We start from the raw sequence: 18,326 nt of genomic DNA, 5'->3' as shown, positions 1-18,326 counted from the left end.
CCGGTGGCTGCGCTTAATTTCCAGCCTGTAAGGTGCCTTTCTCTCGGAACGTGGCTAAATGCTGCTGATTTGCTCTGTCTTTCCAATAGTGACTCTATTGTCTAACTCGTTGACGCCAGATCCTCACCCCCTCTACCTGATCTTTTCGTCGTTGCGCCTGAGGTGAAAAAAACGCACCAACCATAGTCAGCCCGCTCTGGCCTCAACCTTCGATCTTCCTGTCGTCGTGCACGCCCGACCAATGTCCTCCCCATGTCAAGCCCTCCGTCTGTATCAGAAAATACCTGGTCTGGACCCCTGGTGACACCTGTTGCGTCTGCCCAAAATGATTGCTCTGACGGGCCTGAACGCCGTCATCACAAGCAGCCGCGCCACCACGCCCGGGATCAGCTCCTCCACCAGGGCATCCAAGATGCTCCTTCTCCTTCCCGTGCTGAATCCCCCACCGCTCATCAATGGGCCAAACCATCGGCCGGGTTCGCTCTAAAAAGGGCCACGACCGTCCCCCACGAAAAGCCTGCTCGTCCTGACCTATTTCACAGCCCCCAGTTGTCGGAGAGAGATAGCATCTTTGCTACCCACTACCTCCCTTCTGATAACGAACTCAGTAATTCGCCGCAGCTTCCGCCCGAAGGAGACACAGACAATGAACTGTCCACGAGCTTGAATCTTGCCAGCGAAAATGCATCCGCTTCTCCTTCTCCAATTCCCTCTTCCAAGGTCCTCCCCCGTCACACTATCGCCAACCTCTCCCACATGGAAGTTGACGTCCACAGAAATCCTTCCTTCCCTCCGTCACTATTACCGTCTGCTATACCGACTCGTCGTTCCCCACTGTTTTCCGTTGGTCCTGATGTAGACCTGGATAGGCAGCACGAGACGGCTCAACGAAGCTCGCACATCTCGGGCTGGGAAAGTTTCCAACCTCTGCGCAAGACGGCCTCGAATGGTACCGTTGTCGAGTCTCCAGAGGAGTCGCTCGTCAACCGCAGTTTGATCTCTTCCTCCCTCAATGATGTGTCTCTTCTGCAACGCCACTCAGTGGTCCCCTTAGACCATCTGCCTGCAGAGACCCAGCACGAGACAACGTCATTTCCAAAGCTCGATCAGCCCTCGCGGCAGGCTGCGCCTGAACTTGGAATTGGTCGCAGCTCGAGCCGTGGTCGTCGTGGCAGAGTAGACCACTCGATCGAGGCAAACCTGGCTAACGCGGAGCCGACGTCTCATGTGCGCAGCCGTAAGTCAAGCCATTATCTAGGTCTATTCAAGGAGAATACTACTTCACCGGATCGCAAAAGAAGGGAGGAACGTGGAAGACGGCACGATGACTCCCTAGAACCATTGGACAAGCATCAACCTGCTATCCACTCTGAACCTCGCCGCCTTCCGGAATTCTCTGACTCACAGCCTCAACTGCTGGTGTCCATGGATGATTCTAATCTTCGAAGCTCGAAAAGTTTATCTCATCTGTCAATGGCCGATGCTCCAGTGATCACCCCGATCCCAGAGGTCGAAACGTCGGAGCGCACGGTGAGCGATGATGTTAGGAAGCCTTATAAAACTTTGCCTCGCAGCTTACTCGAGGAGATCCGCAATTTCCATCTAACTCCAGGCGGTGCTCGCGGTACTTCGTTTTCCAAAAGCATCCCCACGCAATTTACCGAAGGCGGCAGGGACTACTTCTCGAAGGAGGTCCCCGGTCTCTCACCTTCGTCCGATACAGATCGAGAACGGCGCCGTGGCTCTGCACAATATGAAGATGAAGACGATGAACAAATTTCGTCCGCTGTGTATTACCCCCATGAGCGCGTCACTGTTTCTGAAGAGGTTGATCAGGTCCAGTCTTATCCGGATGGTCAACATGGTGCGGAACCATTCGACCTATCGCCCACGAAGAGTAGACACGTTCTAGTGCCCAAGAGACATAGCGTCTCTGATGAGCAAGAAATCAATCATGTGGATATATCTCTTCGATCTAAAAATGATAGTAGAATTCTGCACGGTGATCTGCAAGACAGACAAGCTCCACAATTAGAAGAGTTGATTGAAATGCCCCCGAGCGCCACAACCGATCGCAGCAGTGAGTATTCAACGTGCGAATCGGAGTTTGGTTCGGCGGATGAAAGTGGCATGTCTACTCGCGACGAAGAGTCGAGTGTGACCGATGAGGCTGAAATGACTCCGACTGCGACACCAACACAACGTCAACGTATTCCGCGCCGTGGACGCAAGCACGGCGCAGAGGCCCCTTTGGGTGCGGTAGAATTGAAACCTTACCGGCACCAGGTTGGTGGCCATACGACCGTCTTCCGTTTCTCGAGGCGCGCTGTGTGTAAACAGCTCAACAACCGGGAGAATGAATTCTATGAGCGCATTGAACGCAGACACCCGGAGATGCTCATGTTCCTTCCAAGGTATATTGATATAGTGCTTATCTTGTTTTACCCCTGTTAATGTGTAATCTCTTTGCGGCACCTGGCTAATTCGTGGTTTTCTTCAGGTACATCGGTGTGCTGAATGTTACTTTCTCTAAAAACCCCAAGCGTTCCAAGTTAACGTCAGAGGGTAATACGGAGATTGCAAATGCAGAACCTGCCACGGGTGAGACAAACGGTGCCCAACGGACCAATTCACTAACTGCCGACGGTTCTCGTCTGACTGAAACCGTGGATCAGCCACGGATATTTAGTCAGAAACAAGTCACTGGAATCATTCCTAAGGTGATCCTTGAAAATAACCGGCACATTATCCCGGCTGACTTGTTTTCTCGCCCACAACGGCCAAGAACTGCGGACGGTACAACAATGAGTCGAGAGAGATGTGCTCATGGTGCTACAGCGATCACTGGCGAACAAAGGTTGAAGAATGGATCTCTGGACGGCACAGGCACTCCTCCCCAAAAGCCCAAGATTAGCTGGGGTGCCACGACGGTCAACCGCAAGCTGCAGGAACAGGTTCTCCGAGAGGTCTTCAGTCCTCCAGCCATTCACCACCACCGGCGTCATGCTCGAGGCCACATCACATTACCAAGAATGTCCTCGGACAGTGTTACGCGCAGGAGGGCCAACTTGTCGGAGGATCACACTGCTAGTAGCCGTCGCAATGCATCCGTCCCCAATGAGCCACCACGGTCTGCTGCTATAGATATTATGAAACAAACAGGTGATGGCCCCGGCTTATCATCGTCAGCGTCTACCGCGTTAGACTCGAACCATAACCGTCTCCAACAAATTCGAACAGAAGAGTCCCAGCCACGCTCTAACTCTGTCTCGCGGTCTCGCCGGGTAAGGCGCCGTCATTCAGGAAGTGGTTTGCAAAGACGACGGAGCATGAGCCCGGGTAAGAAAGAAGGCGAACTCATGTTCTTCGAAGATGATGGGTATGGCGGTGATGGAGAGGACGAGATATTCTCCATGGAAGCGGATGCTCAAATGGTGCCGACGGCTGCTCAGAGTATGAAGTCACCCAATATTGAAGCCTTGGAGGCCGGTACAGCCGATGCAGTACAAGCTGAGGATGGCTCTGCTGCCGATATGCCACCGAAGGATCAAATTTTCATTCAACCAAAAGAGGACAATCGCTTCCTCCTTCCTACCAACCCCAAAGAGGCACAGACACGAAAGGATGAACGTGTGCAGTTTTTCTTGCTATTAGAAGATCTCACTGCTGGCATGAACAAGCCTTGCGTCCTCGATCTCAAAATGGGAACACGCCAGTACGGAATCGAAGCTAATGAGAAGAAAAAGAAATCTCAAAGACGGAAGTGCCAGTCCACAACCTCTCAGCAGCTAGGTGTCCGACTCTGCGGCATGCAATCTTGGAATGTGAAGAAACAGGAATATACGTTTGAAGACAAGTACTTCGGTCGGGATCTAAAGTCAGGGCGTGAATTCCAGGATGCCCTCACCCGATTCCTCTACGATGGTGTCAGCTATACCACCGTGGCGAAGAAGATCCCTGTCATCCTTGAAAAACTGTCCAAACTAGAGAATATGATCCGAAAGCTGAAAAGGTATCGGCTTTACGCTAGCAGTCTTTTGATCCTTTATGATGGCGAGCAGTCTTCCCCTGAGAAGGTTCCACAGGATGACAAGAGTGGTGCCAGCAAGCGAATTCCATTGCAACGGGGTACCTCTGATGAGGGACATAATAACATGGATGTTCAGCTGAAGATCGTCGACTTTGCAAACTGTGTCACTGGCGAAGATGAACTTTCTCCGGATGCCCCTTGCCCCCCACATCATCCGGATGATATCGACCGCGGTTATCTGCGTGGCCTCCGGACCCTCAGAATGTATTTCCAGCGCATCTTGAAGGAGCTCACCCAGGATGAATATATTGAACGAGGAGAGGGCGAGACCATTGCTCTAAGATCCCAGGTGTCTGGCAAAGAAGACTTGTCCGATCGCTATTGGGATGAAGGGGTGGTGGAAAGCGATCCGGGCGAAGTCAGTTATTAGTGTTGGTCTCGCATCCTACTGTTTCTACGTCCCCCACGTTTTTCTGTTGTTCCATATCCCCTACTTGATTTCTGGGATTCTTTTTTCTTTTTTCTTTTTTCATTTTTTCTCTCTTTTGTCTTCGTTTTGGTCCCTTCACCGTTTTCTTCAGTCTGTTTCACCTTACCGAGTTTGGAGTTAGCGGCTTTGCATTCTCTTTCAAGTCAGTCGATCAAAGAATCATTTGAGAACAACGGGATACGGCGTCAAAATTGCATGCAATGGACCAGGCGTTATCGTTCCATCTGCTTCTGTTCTTTTCTTCCCTGCCAACGTCGAATGATGTCGACGACATTTTAACGACTCACCCCAGGGATGCGGTGGAGGAGTCTTTCGACAACCGATAATACGATACTGACGATTGATCATGGCATAATGCTCACCTCAGAGCCCTTGTCTATAAATGCCTGGAGCATCATAGAAGGTCTTTCGTGCGAGAGCGATTCGATTCTGATGGCGTGTATGAATTTGTCCTTGTTTAATTTTTTTTTTTTCTTTTCTGTCTAAGTTTTGTTTCTATTTCGGACATGTCTTGTTGATTATACCTCCCGGGAACTTGTCCGATTCCCTGGACCTTTTTCCATGTTGAGCTATGAGGGTGACGTTCCAGAAGTATGCTAATGTACATAAATGGTGGGAGGCTTTAGACAAGAACATCATAATCATACATGTTTAATTTTATGGTTTCGCCCAAGTAGACTCTGGTACAGTATGCGGGTCACTGAGCCGAGGGAGTTGCCTAAAAGGGGGGATATTGAATGACTGATAAGCACACGTCACGTGTAGTCGGCGATAAGCGGTGTAATCGCCAGCAGATGCATGACTCTTTCTCCTCATCCCCTTACCTCATTTCCATAGGTCCGCCTGTCTATCTTGTTTCTAGTGTGTGTGAGTGGGTAGGTCTACCTCGAGTTTATTCTGTATAACTCTTTTCGAAATCTGTTCCCATAAACATGCCCTTTCCTTAAAACCTCCCGGTGACGTAGCGGAGCCTCGCCTCGGAGCTCAGTTAAATGATCCCCTCTCACTGCTCAGTTGCTCACAGGAACAGTATACGGGACCCTAGCTTATCCAGCTCGGATCGGCCTATATATAGTTCTTTAAAGTCTTTGTTGTACGAAAACCGCCTTTTTACACTTCCTCTCCACTAGCCAGACCGACGACAAAATGTCGCCGTTTAATGGCCGCGACTCATCTATTGATAAACGAGACTTTGACACAAACCGTCCAATCCTGGCTACCTATGACTCTGGTGGAGATACACAGGGTAGAGATATACACTCACGACCGGAATCTAGGATCTCTACACGCCGTTATAGTGACAGTGAAGACGGTCTCTTGAACGATGTTGTTGAAGAAATAGTGGAAAGGGATCGCCGCAGGCTGGCTAAGGAAGTGGTACGGATATGTAGCTTTGCCTTGGGGGTAGTAACCTGGTGAGCCCAATATGAAGATCTCGTTACATTCTGCGCCAACCGGTCTTGCTGACAAGATGATGCAGCCTAGGAGCCGGTAGCATCACTGCGTTCTCCCTTTACGGCCCCTTGTTTCTTACCCGTCTTCATTACACTCAGCTCCGAGTAAATGCTGTATCGATTGCTGCTGGTGTGTCGATGTATCTTCCAGTCTCAATCTTCGGATACCTCTGTGACCGGTATACCCCGTCGCCGCTGGCTTTGTTTTCCGGCACGGTTTTTGGAATAGGTTACCTTTTAGCTGCAATCGTGTATAAGAACGGCCCACCTCCAGATGCAGGTGGAAATGGGTACCCCTTCTGGGTGATGGTAGTCGCTTTCGTGTGCGTCGGGACTGCCACGAGCTGTATGTACTTGGCCGCCGTCACGACCTGCGCCAAAAACTTTGGCAGGGGCAAACACAAGGGCATTATGCTTGCCATCCCCATAGCTGCTTTTGGCCTTAGTGGCATGTGGCAGAGTCAAGTGGGTACGTACTTCTTGTATGAACGGTTAGAAGATGGCAGCCGTGGCGATGTAGACGTCTTCCGATACTTCATTTTCCTCTCCGCATTGCTTTTTGGTATTGGCGTCATTGGGACTTTTGGATTACGGATTGTGGATGAGGATGAGGAGAGATACATCGATGAAGCAGTTGAAGAACTTGAGAGGAGTGGCCTGTTGGAAGAGAGCGAATTCTTCCGGTCGAGAAGCGAGGTTAGAGCTGCCTACGGGACGTTCTCACCGTCCGATAATGGTGACGACGAAGAACGAACGCTATCACTGACCCAAAGTGAGGAAGAGAGGGAAGCAGCAAGGCTCGAGAAAGAACGAGAGGAGGAGGAACGCAGGAAGAAAAACTGGCTATTGAACTGGGAAACGAAAGTGTTTCTCAAGGATCATACGATGTGGTGGCTTGCCTTGGGCTTCTTCTTGGTTACAGGACCAGGTGAAGCATACATCAACAATGTAAGTGGCACTCACGCATCGCCATTGTACATCGATTTGCTGACCTTTCTAGCTGGGCACTGTGGTTGGAGCACTGACCCCAGAGTCAAGCTCTTCCAATGTTCCTTCCCCTGCCGGCAAACCATCTACACATGTGACAACTATTGCGCTTACTTCAACAATTGCCCGACTCCTCACAGGATCCTTGTCGGATTTCTTCGCACCCCCAGCAACCCATCTGTTCCCAACTAACGGAGAAGCTCTGCGCCCCAGCTCACCGTCCGGTTCAAAGCGAATTACTTTATCTCGACTAACATTCCTCCTACCATCCGCTCTTCTCCTCTCGCTTGGTTATCTTATCCTCGCATCCCCCTTACCAGTCCAGCACCCGGAATTGACCCACGTAACCACAGGCCTTATCGGCTTCGGTTACGGGAGCGCATTCTCCCTCGTCCCCATCATCATCTCCGTAGTCTGGGGCGTTGAGAACTTCGGCACGAACTGGGGTATCGTTGCCATGTTTCCGGCAGCAGGCGCTGCCCTGTGGGGCCTCGTCTATTCCCGCTTTTACCAAGACGCCACGGATGGAGGCAATGACTCGACAGATGGCCAGTGTCATGGCTGGAAATGCTTTGGATACTGGGCCTTGGGATGTACGCTGAGCGTATGGGTGGCCGTTGCCGCGTGGTGTGTCGCTTGGAGATCTTGGAAACGCAGGGGCGTTTCCGTTTGAATTGCTTACATTCACTCTTATATAGTTCCATCAGGATGCAATACCGGATAGAGGCGTACATTGGATGATTTATTCTGCATCGGTCATAGGCAGGCAAGGCGAAATTGGCAACATAGGTTATGGTATCTACTCTTGAATTCATTATGATTGGTCCATTTCATATCACAATTATGCAACATATACATGATACCGTATGAGCGTACGAAAAGAAACATCCCACCTAACAGACAAGCAAGAAGCCCCAACCCCGTCTTAGACACCATATACTCCAATATCTCCGAATAAAGAAAATGAATAACCAATAAAAGATACCAAGATACCATATACAAGGTATCATCACCAAGATAATCACATCTACCATACAAACCATACTCAGATATCAGTCGCAGACGGATCAAGACCCATAAAGACCCTGTAAAGCCGTTTACTTGCTGCAGGTCCGATACGAGAATCTGTTAGTGTGCCGTTTCTGTCTGCAGATTTCTATAGGGACGTGTTAGTTTATTTCCACAGACATGTTGTATTTATTTAGATATATTGCAAGTCAAGTGCAGGGAAGTTGATAGCCTATACATACCTTTACATCCTCCAACATGGCCGGGCCATGTCTTCGCATTCCGCGGACTAGATCGACAGCACTTGGGTATTGAGTCGTAATGCCGTATGCCATGGATGCTGTGACACGGGTTACTTCCTGGAGCATTTTGATGAAGGTATCGGATTTGTTTTCGCCGGGTTTGACCTGGCCTCCGTCCATGCAGAAGGCGGAGTCATTGCCTTCCATTCTTTCGCGGCGGTAGGGGACGGTCGAGATGTGTTCTGTGAAGTTTTTGATCCATTCGGCTGATTCGGGCGCTGCGGTGGTGTGGTGGATGAGACAGGAGTGCGTGACTTGGAGGGATAGGAGCGCGTCTTCGATTGTGTCATCGTTGACTGAGGGCGTTGTTTCGGGCTTGTTGGCTGTTGTTTTCTTGCGGCGGGGATTGGTGGTGGTAGTGGGTTGGTCTTGGGGTTGGGATTGTGAGTATTGGCGGCGGACTTCGGCTTGGTAGGCTCTATTTCGGGAGTTTTGGCTCTTGCGCATCCAGGCTGTGAGACCCTCGATTAGGTAGATTGGTGTACTAGTGGGGTAGGCAGATTTGAGTCGGTGGACGTGGTGATCGAGGTCGTTTGTGTTAGGTGAGGTGGCTACCACCATATCGACGAATTCTGGCGCCGTTAAGAGAACAAGAACGTGTTCCTCTCCGCGGATATGAAACGGACATGGTTCCCAGTAGCCTAGGTTATCGTTGTATCTGGCCGTGACCTTCCGCCGCCACTTGACGACATTCGGAATCTCGCTGTCGAAAAACGTCTGCTCGACCTTGAGCCGTTTCATGAACTCAACCGCCTGATTGCCCACGCTCGTTCCCTCGAATTCCCGTGCAAGATCGATGATCATCTCCGGCGTTGATTCCTTCTTATCCACCTTCAGCTTATTCACCTCCGCAAGATCAGCCGCAAGTTGTTTCTCCCGCGCTTTCTCCTCCTTGGCCTTCTGCTTCCGCTCCTTCTCTAGCTGTTTCTCCCGCTCACGCTGCACTTTATTCGCCTCCCGTTCCCGCGCTTGGCTTCCTTATCTGTACTCGTAGGCTTCGTAGCCGTCCTCCGCGGTGCCTTAGTCTTCCGAGACGGAACCACTTCCTCCACCTCATCCACCTCCTCATCCTTATCAACACGCCCCCTCCGACCCGACGCCACTCCTCCACCAGACCCCGACTTCGACCGATCAAGACTCGCCAGCAAACTCGCCGTCCGACTCGATAACCCAGGCCGCTTATTCGCCGTAGCATCCAACCCAAGCAACTCATGCAAATCAGGCATCCTGATCTCGTCACTAAACCCCTCGATCTCATCGCGCGCATCTCCCCTCCTAACACCTCCATTCCCACCAACGAAATCATAATCATCATCATCGTCATCATCAATCGTAATCGTATCCGCCTCGCGTCCTCCCCCCTCCCTCACCCGAGCCACACTCTCCGGCCCCGGAGCCGACGAAGTAAAGACAATCGGATCCTCCTCCGCACCCTCACAAGCCCGTGGCCCATCCGACGAAGGCAGAATATCATCCGAGAAAAGGAACAGCGGGTTCCTCGACGCCGGGATATGCGAGCGCGCGCTGGTTTCGGTGAGGGCGGGTTGCGAGGACTGGGCTCTTCGCTTAGACGGAGTCGTTTTGGGGCGTTGGAGTCGTTGTTGTTGTCGTCATTGTTGTAGGTGGGTTCGGGGAGGTCCCAGTCTGAGGAGAGGATCGGGAGGGTGAATGACCTTGGTGGGGGGATTGGGGATGAGGGGATAGAGGGGCGACGGGGTTGGTAGGACGGGGGTGGGGGTGGAGGTGTTGAGGAGATGAGGTTTATTACCTCTGGCATTATTTTGATCTGGAGGGCTTGTTTTGGAGGTTGTTTTTGGGGGGAAGCTTGTGTCTGCTGATAAGGATTGATATGCACGTGTCGCGTGCGGAGCGCGCGGTCACGTGGTGATAACGGTGGGCTCTTATACTCATAACTTGTAGATCGATCCATTGAATGATTGAGGGTATTGTATTGGATGGTGTCTATTGTACTGTACAAAGTAATGGAAGCGGGGGGTATTATCAGCAACAACACTCAAATCGTCTTCAGGGCAAAAGCAGCAAGCAGGGAGAGCGCGACTCCGGATAAGGCCAAAAGGACGACAATCTGCTGGAGTCCGGCGAATGGACGTCTCTCGCGCGCGAGCATGTCCGAGATCTCCTCCTCGAGTCGATCGCCCATGGCCGATAGGGAGAATTCCCGCTCCACCCTCTCTTTCGCCGCGACGGACATCCTGTCGAACTCCTTCTGGTCCATTCCGTAGAGCACCTTATCCATGACCGCTGTCCAGTCGGCGTCCTTCTTGGCATCGCGGAGCCATCCTGTTTCGCCCTCGACGATCGTTTCCAACGGGCCGCCGGTATTCGACGCCAGGACGGGAATTCCAGCGCGCATTGCCTCGACAGGCACAATGCCAAAGTGCTCGTTGATAGGCGTATAAAGAAGCAATTTCGCGTGCTCGAGGAGCATATCCCGGAATGCAGAGGGCACGGACAGCAAAAACAGCACATCAATGGAATCGGGAACGGACAGGGCCGAAATAACCGTCTTAGATGTAGCAGTCTGCAATCCCAGACTAGTCGCAAGCTCATCCAGTTCCCGATGGTACTGCACATTCTCCTGGACCCGGTTATCATAACCACCTACAGCATCATCGTCAGCCAAACACCACACCCCAACGTCAAGAAAGACAAGAACAGGGAGTAAAAACAACATACCAGCAACAACCAACCTCGTCCCTTTCCTCTTCTCCGGCCCCAACCCATGATACGCACGGATAGCAAGCGCCATATCCTTCTTCCTCTCAAACCGATTAATACTCAAAAGAATCTTCTTCCCACCCCACAGCACCTGCCCATCCTTCACAACCGCTGGGTCCTTCGAGGCCGCCGGTTCCGTGTCAACACACGGATAAACAACACTAACATCCCCAAGTTTCTCACCCCCAAAAACCTCGCTCACAACACCCCTCGTAAACCTCGAATTCGCAACAACCTTATCAGAAGCACTCATAGCCCACCCCTCAAACCAATCAAACGGGTACCGGTAAAGCGTCTTGACAAAACTCAAGAGAGACCCTCCCTCCCCGCGAAACGCAAGCAACTGGTCCGGAAAATGACAGTAGAAGAGGATCCGTTGTCGTTGTCGCGCAAACGTCTTTAGAAAGGGGACACAGGCGGGGACCTGGTCGACGATGAAGATATCATCTTTTGATTCCTCGCCAACCTTGCTTTTCTCGTTCGCATCGGAAGTATGGGCTATCTCTCCCAAGACGGAGATGGTGAGATGTAACTGTCTCAGGATCGCCATGAGGACATGGAACCGTCGGAATACATGCGCGGGGAATACCGTGTTGCCCCGCACTTTGACGTCGAGGGTGCCATCGCGCGCTTCTTCGAAACAGTGTGATTTGTCGCAGTGCGAGGTATAGATCGTTACTTTGTGGCCGCGGTTTTGGAGCGCAAGCGCCACGTCGATAATAAGACGCTCGGCACCGCCGATGCCCAGATCTGGGTGGATGATAATCACGTTGGAGCGTTTGAGGCCCGACATGGCGGTCTCAGAGAGGAATTGGAGGTTTTTACGAGGTGGAATGGTGAGTGGGCATTTCTGTAATTGCTGTTGCGAGCTGGAGCTCTGGTCGAGTATGCGACACGCGGCCATTGGCTACGTCATGTGACGATGTGGAGGTTATCTATTGTTTATCTGATAAGGATCTCAAATGATCTGTTCATGCCTGAGTTTGCCTGTTCACCTGATTTCTTGTTCCATACCTGTAGTCTTATGCTACTCCAATGACTGCGTATAATTTTCCAGAGACCTTATAAACAGGGTCGTCAATAAATACCAGTACTAGCACACCTAACATTCAGTTATATAAAACCATGGTCCAGACAAACCTAAGAAGCTACGATGAGATAAAAATGAACTGTCCAAAACTGTCATATGACGGTCTTTATATACACTTCGCTCAGTGCCATTTGTTCAGCCTAACATCCGGTATGCATAGACGTACGAACATCAGGCTAAGCCAATAAACCACACAGAAACACATCATGAGGCAGGATTCGTAATCCAAAAAAGAGGGAGAGACGGGCATGGAGGGTAAATAGAGAAAATAGTGCGAATACACACATGAGAAAGGGAAAAAGGTATCGCGAATCGAACAAGGGGAATCGGCGTCGAATTCATAATACAGGGGAATGAACATCATCTCTTAAGGAACAAACAAAACAACAAATCTATGAGATAAGCAGAACGATCCTGCAAGTCCAAAAATTAAAAGCAGTTGAGGGTGCTCTTCTTTTTCTTCTTGTTAAGCGCATTCATACGCTCTTCAAGCTGGGCTCTAGCGGCTTCAGCTTCGCGGCGAGCATTTCTCTCCTCTTCCACAGCTTGGAGTGACAGGCGCTGAGAGTTGCGTTCTTTGCGAAGAGTGGTCAGCTCCTCCTCCAGCTGCCAGGCCTTCTTCTTCCAAGCCTCACAGTCAGACTTGACCTTGTTACTTTGGGCTTCAAGGTCTCCGAGAGCTTCTTCCAGAGTAGCGGTGAGCTGCTTCTCAGCGTAGAGATGCTTCTCTATGGTGCGAATACGAGCCTCCTGGTCCTCGACGACCTGGGTATTGGCCAATTCTTTGCTAGCGTGACGAGAGCTTGGGGGAGAGATGCTACCAGAGGTTCCGTTGGTAGCGGAAGCAATGGTAGGGAGAGGCGGAAGGGGAATAGCAGGTGGTGGGGATGGGAGGGATGTCGCAGATGAGCTCTTCCGCAAGTTAGAGGTGATAGAGCTGCTGCGATCGTGGGAGGTAGAATCCTGGCCTGAGCTATTCTTGATTTGAAGCTGCAGGTCCATTAGTGGTTGGACTCCATTGGTTATTATGGGATGACCTACCTCAAGCTGTTCAATTCGTACTTTGTAAGTTTCGATATCCGTCTCGTAAGTAACAATCTTCGCCTTTGCATCCTCCAGGGCCTGATCACGCTCCTGCTGTATAATGGAAAGACGGTTGTGGTGCTGATCGAAACTGCTGGTGATCTGCTCTTCAAGCTCCTCCACGAGGCGAACACTCTTCTCCTTCTCGGCCGAAATCTCCGCAACAAGCGCTTCCTTCTTCTTGATCTGCTCCTCTCTCTGGTTGAGGGTGTCTTCAAGTGTAGCAACCAAGACAGCAAGCTCGTTCACCTTTGCCTCTTTCTCCGTGTTGCTCTTAGTCAGCTCGTCAACACGGTCGGTGTCATTGCCCTTGAGCTCCAGTTGCTTGCGAAGATCTTCATTTGCGCCCATCAACTCAGCATATTTATCAGAGAAATGCTGCTTCTGTGTCAGAATTTCCTGGATTTGGTCTGCCAGGTTGTCTGCGGTGACGTCCGAGTTCAGAAGGTTAGAAACCATCTTGAGCAACTTTACCAGTTCGTCTCGCGACTCCGTGATCTCAGACCTCAGAGCCTTCAGGGCGTTGTCATGCTCGGTGTCCTTCTCCGTGAGCTGCAGTTCATATTCAGCCTGTGCCGCAGCCTTAGCCCGTGCCTCCAACTCGACAAGCTCTGCTTTGTGTGATTCCTGCAAGGAGTCTAAGTCCTTTTTGTATGAATCAGCATGTGATCTGTGGGACTCGATTTCCTGCTCAAGTTCAGAAACACGGTTTTGGCGCGCTTCGATTTCATTTCCACTGGCGTCTTTTGAGGCGAGGAGCTCCCTCAGCTGTTCCTGGCTGCGCCGTGGGACTTCTCTAGGAAAGAAATTGTGTCCACATGAGCAGCAGCTGTCGATTTATGCTGCTCGATATCGCGCTTCAGTCCCTCAACAAGCTCCTGCTGCTGGGATCTCTCGTTCTCCAGAGCCTTTGCGGCCGCCTCCTTCTCGGCAGACGATGCTTCACCAGCAGCGGCTCTTTCGGCGCGCATTGAATCCAGAGTGGCCAGAGCACTGTTGAGCTCTGCAAGCGTGGTGCTAAGTTGCTGCTCTGAAGATTGCAGGGATTCAACAGCGCTCTGGTGCTTGGTCTTCCACTGGGTCAATTCGCCCTCAAGAAGGCCGATCCTCTTGTCCTGCTCCTCGGCACCTGCATCATATGCTTTAGCAGCTTCCTCTTGAGTCTTGAGAAGAGCCTTCAACTCCTCAATTTCGTCAAGCAGAAGCTTTTCTCTGGCCTCATGGGCTTCCTTCATCTCGTTGATGATGTTTTCCTGCTGGACAACTTGGTCGCGCAACTGGGAGACAAGACCCATATCTACTGACGAACCGGTACCTTGCAAACTGGAACGTTCACGAGTGAGCCCAGATATGATGGTCGATTTCGTCTCCATTTCCTTCTTCACGCTTTGGTTTTCAGCTTCCAAGGCTTGAATGCGTTCCATGCGATTGTGCAGTTCATGCATAGCTGAGTCCAAATGTACTTCGAAGTTTTGCATCGTATCAGGACGACTGTCAAATTCTTCCACTGCGATGTTCCGCAAGGCAGCTAGGGAGCGATGCGCTCGGTCGACATTTCCAATCAGGGTTTGGCTTGACTTCCTCCGAATCACAGGCTTATAGCCTGGTGTTGTGGGAGGAGAAGCTCTTGGCTTCTGGAGTTCGGACTTGAGTGTTTCGATGAGATGTAGTGTCTCAGCGTGTTCGGCTTGCAGCTCAGCATATTTTTGGGTCATAATACTGACACCTTCCTGATGCTCAGAGAGCAGTCTGCGCATGTGCTCGACCTCCTGTGCCTTGGCCTCGTCGTTTTCGGACACTGCATCTACAAAGTTTTCTGCTTCGGGTCCGGACTTGGCGTTAGATGATTCGTGCGAAGCAGCAGGCTCCCCGACCAAGGATAACTCCGATGAGAGTGATCGCGAGGAGGACTGTTGTATTCCAGTCTTCGAGTCGGGGGCCTTGACATCCTCTAAAAAAGACACCGGTCGCGAAGTAGGGGCTGGTGAAATGAGCTGGCGGGCATCGGGTGAGGCATGCCGAGCTTCGTCCGCAGCGTCCTGCCGCAGGTCGGCCAAGTCCTTCATGGCTTGCTCATACTTGGCTTCGAGCAACTCGTACTCGTTTACTGTAGACTCGTGCTGCGTACGCAAATCGAATAGCTCCTGGGTAACCGTCTCGAGCTTATCCGCAACGACCCTGGACTGAGTCGGGCTAGGGGTCCGATCTTGGACTTGTTCATTTCGGTCGATCTGGGGGAGATCGGTAGCATTCTCCAACGCTTTGAGATCGTCGTTAGCCTCAGAAGCCGGCTCCGAGTTGAGGGTGTCACCCTCAACCTCTGGGGCGGGTTCAGCCGAGTCCTCATCAGATTCCGGTATAGCGGTTTCAACGGCTTCAGTCAGCACATCAAGGGACGCTGCCCGCCTTTGAGGATGGTAAGCACGCTTGACAGGCGTCTGCATCTCCGGTTCTTCGTGGTCCCTTGCTGTACTACCGTTCGGCTGGCTGTGATCAAGATCATATAGGAGGTTATCCAACTTGCCCAGGCTCCTTTGACGCTCGATGACATGCTCCAGGCGATCCACTTCTCGCTGCATAAGTTCCATATCTTGGTCGGCTTCCGCGAGGCGCTCTTCCAACGTCGTTATGTAATCTTCGCAGTTAGCTTCACTTTCGCGCGCGCGAGTCAGTTCTTTACGAAGCTCTGAAATGATGGCTGCTTGTTTCTCTTCACCGGAGGACTGCCCATCAAGCCTAGACTCCAGTTCATGGAGATAGGTTTCTGTGCCGGATTCTCGTTCGAGAAGCTTCTGGATGCGAGCCTGAAGTTGGGTGTTTACGGTTTCGACGTACGTGCATCTGGTCTCACGCTCAAGAAGCGTGCTTTCAGTTGCCGATAGGGAGGATCGCGTATTGGAAAGGGATGACTCGAGACTCTGGATAGTCTTCTCATATTCTAGCACCACTTGCTCAACAGATTCCGCAAAAGAGTGAGACCGTTTCAACCTTTCAATGGAGTTTTTGCCGATATATGACGCGGCGTCATTCGGATCAGTGCTCTCTTCCGTTTCCGAATCTCTAGCAAGCTCGGAGATCAACTTAGCATGTCGTTGACTGAGCGCATTGTAGCTTTCCTGAACATCGAGGAGCTGGTTCTGGAGATCAGCCTCCCTCTCATTCTGACGCTCTGACCGGTCTTGGGGATCGACGCTGCGCCTTTCATTATCCTCAGCATTGCGGAGCTGCTGTCGCAAAAATGCCACTTCCGCTTTGAGTCTTTCAATCACGGCATGCTTGTCGCTCTCATCATGCACTTGCTGAATTCGAGGTTTACTTTGGATCGCCCTTGCTCTCTGCGCATACTGGACTGTGTTCAGCGTTTCACTGAGGTGAAACTCGGCTGGCGTCACACACGCAATCATGTAGGTGTACGCATTTCCGCCCAGAGAGTCTTGCAGGAGCCGTGTAAGTTTTGAATCACGATAAGAGACATGAGAGCCTGCTTGACGAGAGGATAACTGCGAGATGACCTTGCCCAAGGCAGCCAGACCAGCGTTGATAGAAATACCCTCTTTGGCGCGCTCTCCAGACGCTCCGGTATTCTTCAGCCGTTCGCTTCCAGCAAGATCAACAAAATGGAACTTGCTCTCCACGGTAACGGAGACATCAGAACCAGAGGGTAAATCGGCGGGCATGGACATCCGCTTGTCCTTGGTGGAGGTGATTCCGTTCGCGGATTTGCGCCGAACCAGGTTCAAACTGAACACCGCGTGCGATCGAGAAGACTTCGCGTTAATCGCAGTCGAGTCTGTCTGTCGAATGGTCGAGCCAAAGTTCAACGCGCCTAGGAGGTCATCGATCGAGTTGATGTTGACCTGGTGCAGACCGGTAGGAATGATGCGACCCTTCGTGTCTTCGCGAATGGTAACCGTGGTACGCTCACTTGCGGGCGTGAATCCGGGATAAGGAGATCTCTCAGGTGCTCATTGTAAATCTGCACATGTCAGCCTCGTTTTGATTCGCCATTGAGGTATACAACTGTACTTCAACATAAGTAGCTTTCATCTGCCAGTCCTTTTCGGTGTTCGCTTTGCTGAAACTTGAAGCTGAGCTAATCGAATATCGCGCGGGCGTCCGTAAACCGGTGGAGCCGTTGCGATTGTGCTTTGGGGGACCTTCCAATTGTTCGAAAAGATGTTGGGCGGCGCGTGGGATGATTCCTGATTCTGTGAGTCAATAGCATACTCCAGCCGCGCTATACTGAAGCAGACTCACCCATTCCTTGACTCGAAGTCTGTTCATTGGGCCCCGATGTTCCCATCGTATAGGATTTACCAGCACCGGATTGGCCATAGGCCAAAATCGAGACATTGTATCCCTGTAGGAAAGAAGTGACGCTGTCGTTGAGGTATTCCCAGATACCAGCCTGATCTACCGTTTCGGGAAAGACCCGGTCAAACACAAACAATTTGCGACCCTGCGGCACATCCACGGCTAAGTTTGTTGGTGTGGTGACGTGGACCATGGAACGTTGGAAACGTTGCGGAATTAATTCATAATTCGGGTCGTCGGGCTTCAATGGAGGTCGGACACGGACAGCTGCGAAGGTGTTAGTGCTTTACCGGAGAAGATCGATAAGGCAGTCAAGTTTCCGCGATCGCGACAAATTTCCGCGCAAGTAAAGCGCTCGGGACTCGAAATCCCAAACCGGACGAGAACATACCAACTTTGACAGCCGTCTTGCCATCCTCATCAGAGGCCCGGCTTCCTCCGCCTTGTTTAGAACTCATGCTCAAACGACTGGTGCTCCTGGGGGTACGCATGATGCCACTGAGTCGCTGAGGCGCACCTGACGGCGAACCTGGCGGCGAGGCCGTCATGACCCTTTTATCTGGACACTTCGAATGGGTTCACTTTTGGGCAAAAAGGTCGGGCGTCGTGGGATGCGAAAATTGCTTTATTGGTCAAGAATGGCAGAAGGAGGGTGTCATCAGCGGTGATTAATTGTAAGGGTATTTGTTGTTTGAGGCTTTTGTTTTTTTTTCTTGGATTGTGTTTTCCAAGAAGTCGTCGCACGGTATGGCGGCCTGCGGCAATCGGCGACGTGAGTGGTCCCCTTATTTTCAGGGCAGACAAAGCATACGAAAAGATCGAAGACACC

The 18,326-nt window shown here is 51.4% G+C and overlaps 5 protein-coding genes across 5 annotated transcripts; 2 read left to right on the top strand and 3 right to left on the bottom strand.

The window, feature by feature from the left end:
* Window positions 1-252: 252 nt before the first annotated feature.
* Window positions 253-4,460, top strand: ANOM_011167 (inositol polyphosphate kinase KCS1; the record flags this gene model as incomplete). The annotated part of the gene is made up of 2 exons (XM_015556423.1): window positions 253-2,414; window positions 2,501-4,460. The coding sequence occupies 2 exons, from the start codon at window positions 253-255 to the stop codon at window positions 4,458-4,460; spliced, it is 4,122 nt and encodes a 1,373-aa protein (XP_015402097.1).
* Window positions 4,461-5,450: 990 nt separating this feature from the next.
* Window positions 5,451-7,634, top strand: ANOM_011166 (MFS transporter; the record flags this gene model as incomplete). The annotated part of the gene is made up of 3 exons (XM_015556422.1): window positions 5,451-5,935; window positions 6,001-6,922; window positions 6,975-7,634. The coding sequence occupies exons 1-3, from the start codon at window positions 5,667-5,669 to the stop codon at window positions 7,632-7,634; spliced, it is 1,851 nt and encodes a 616-aa protein (XP_015402096.1). The 5' UTR covers window positions 5,451-5,666.
* A 372-nt stretch (window positions 7,635-8,006) lies between these two features.
* On the bottom strand, window positions 8,007-10,048 carry ANOM_011165 (uncharacterized protein; the record flags this gene model as incomplete). Its single annotated transcript, XM_015556421.1, has 4 exons — window positions 8,007-8,117; window positions 8,212-9,215; window positions 9,260-9,824; window positions 10,040-10,048. 4 exons carry the CDS (start codon window positions 10,046-10,048, stop codon window positions 8,007-8,009), a joined length of 1,689 nt encoding a protein of 562 aa, XP_015402099.1.
* A 237-nt stretch (window positions 10,049-10,285) lies between these two features.
* Window positions 10,286-11,914, bottom strand: ANOM_011164 (GDP-Man:Man(1)GlcNAc(2)-PP-dolichol alpha-1,3-mannosyltransferase; the record flags this gene model as incomplete). The annotated part of the gene is made up of 2 exons (XM_015556420.1): window positions 10,286-10,893; window positions 10,969-11,914. The coding sequence occupies 2 exons, from the start codon at window positions 11,912-11,914 to the stop codon at window positions 10,286-10,288; spliced, it is 1,554 nt and encodes a 517-aa protein (XP_015402098.1).
* A 615-nt stretch (window positions 11,915-12,529) lies between these two features.
* Window positions 12,530-18,045, bottom strand: ANOM_011163 (kinesin family protein; the record flags this gene model as incomplete). The annotated part of the gene is made up of 6 exons (XM_015556419.1): window positions 12,530-13,090; window positions 13,142-13,951; window positions 14,002-17,139; window positions 17,210-17,385; window positions 17,441-17,764; window positions 17,889-18,045. The coding sequence occupies 6 exons, from the start codon at window positions 18,043-18,045 to the stop codon at window positions 12,530-12,532; spliced, it is 5,166 nt and encodes a 1,721-aa protein (XP_015402095.1).
* Window positions 18,046-18,326: the final 281 nt, after the last annotated feature.

The sequence above is a fragment of the Aspergillus nomiae genome (genome assembly GCF_001204775.2).
Source record: "Aspergillus nomiae NRRL 13137 chromosome Unknown contig00484, whole genome shotgun sequence".
Classification (NCBI taxonomy): Eukaryota; Fungi; Ascomycota; class Eurotiomycetes; order Eurotiales; family Aspergillaceae; genus Aspergillus; species Aspergillus nomiae.
Note: the sequence above shows the minus strand (reverse complement) of the source record. Positions and strands in the feature narration are given on the sequence as shown.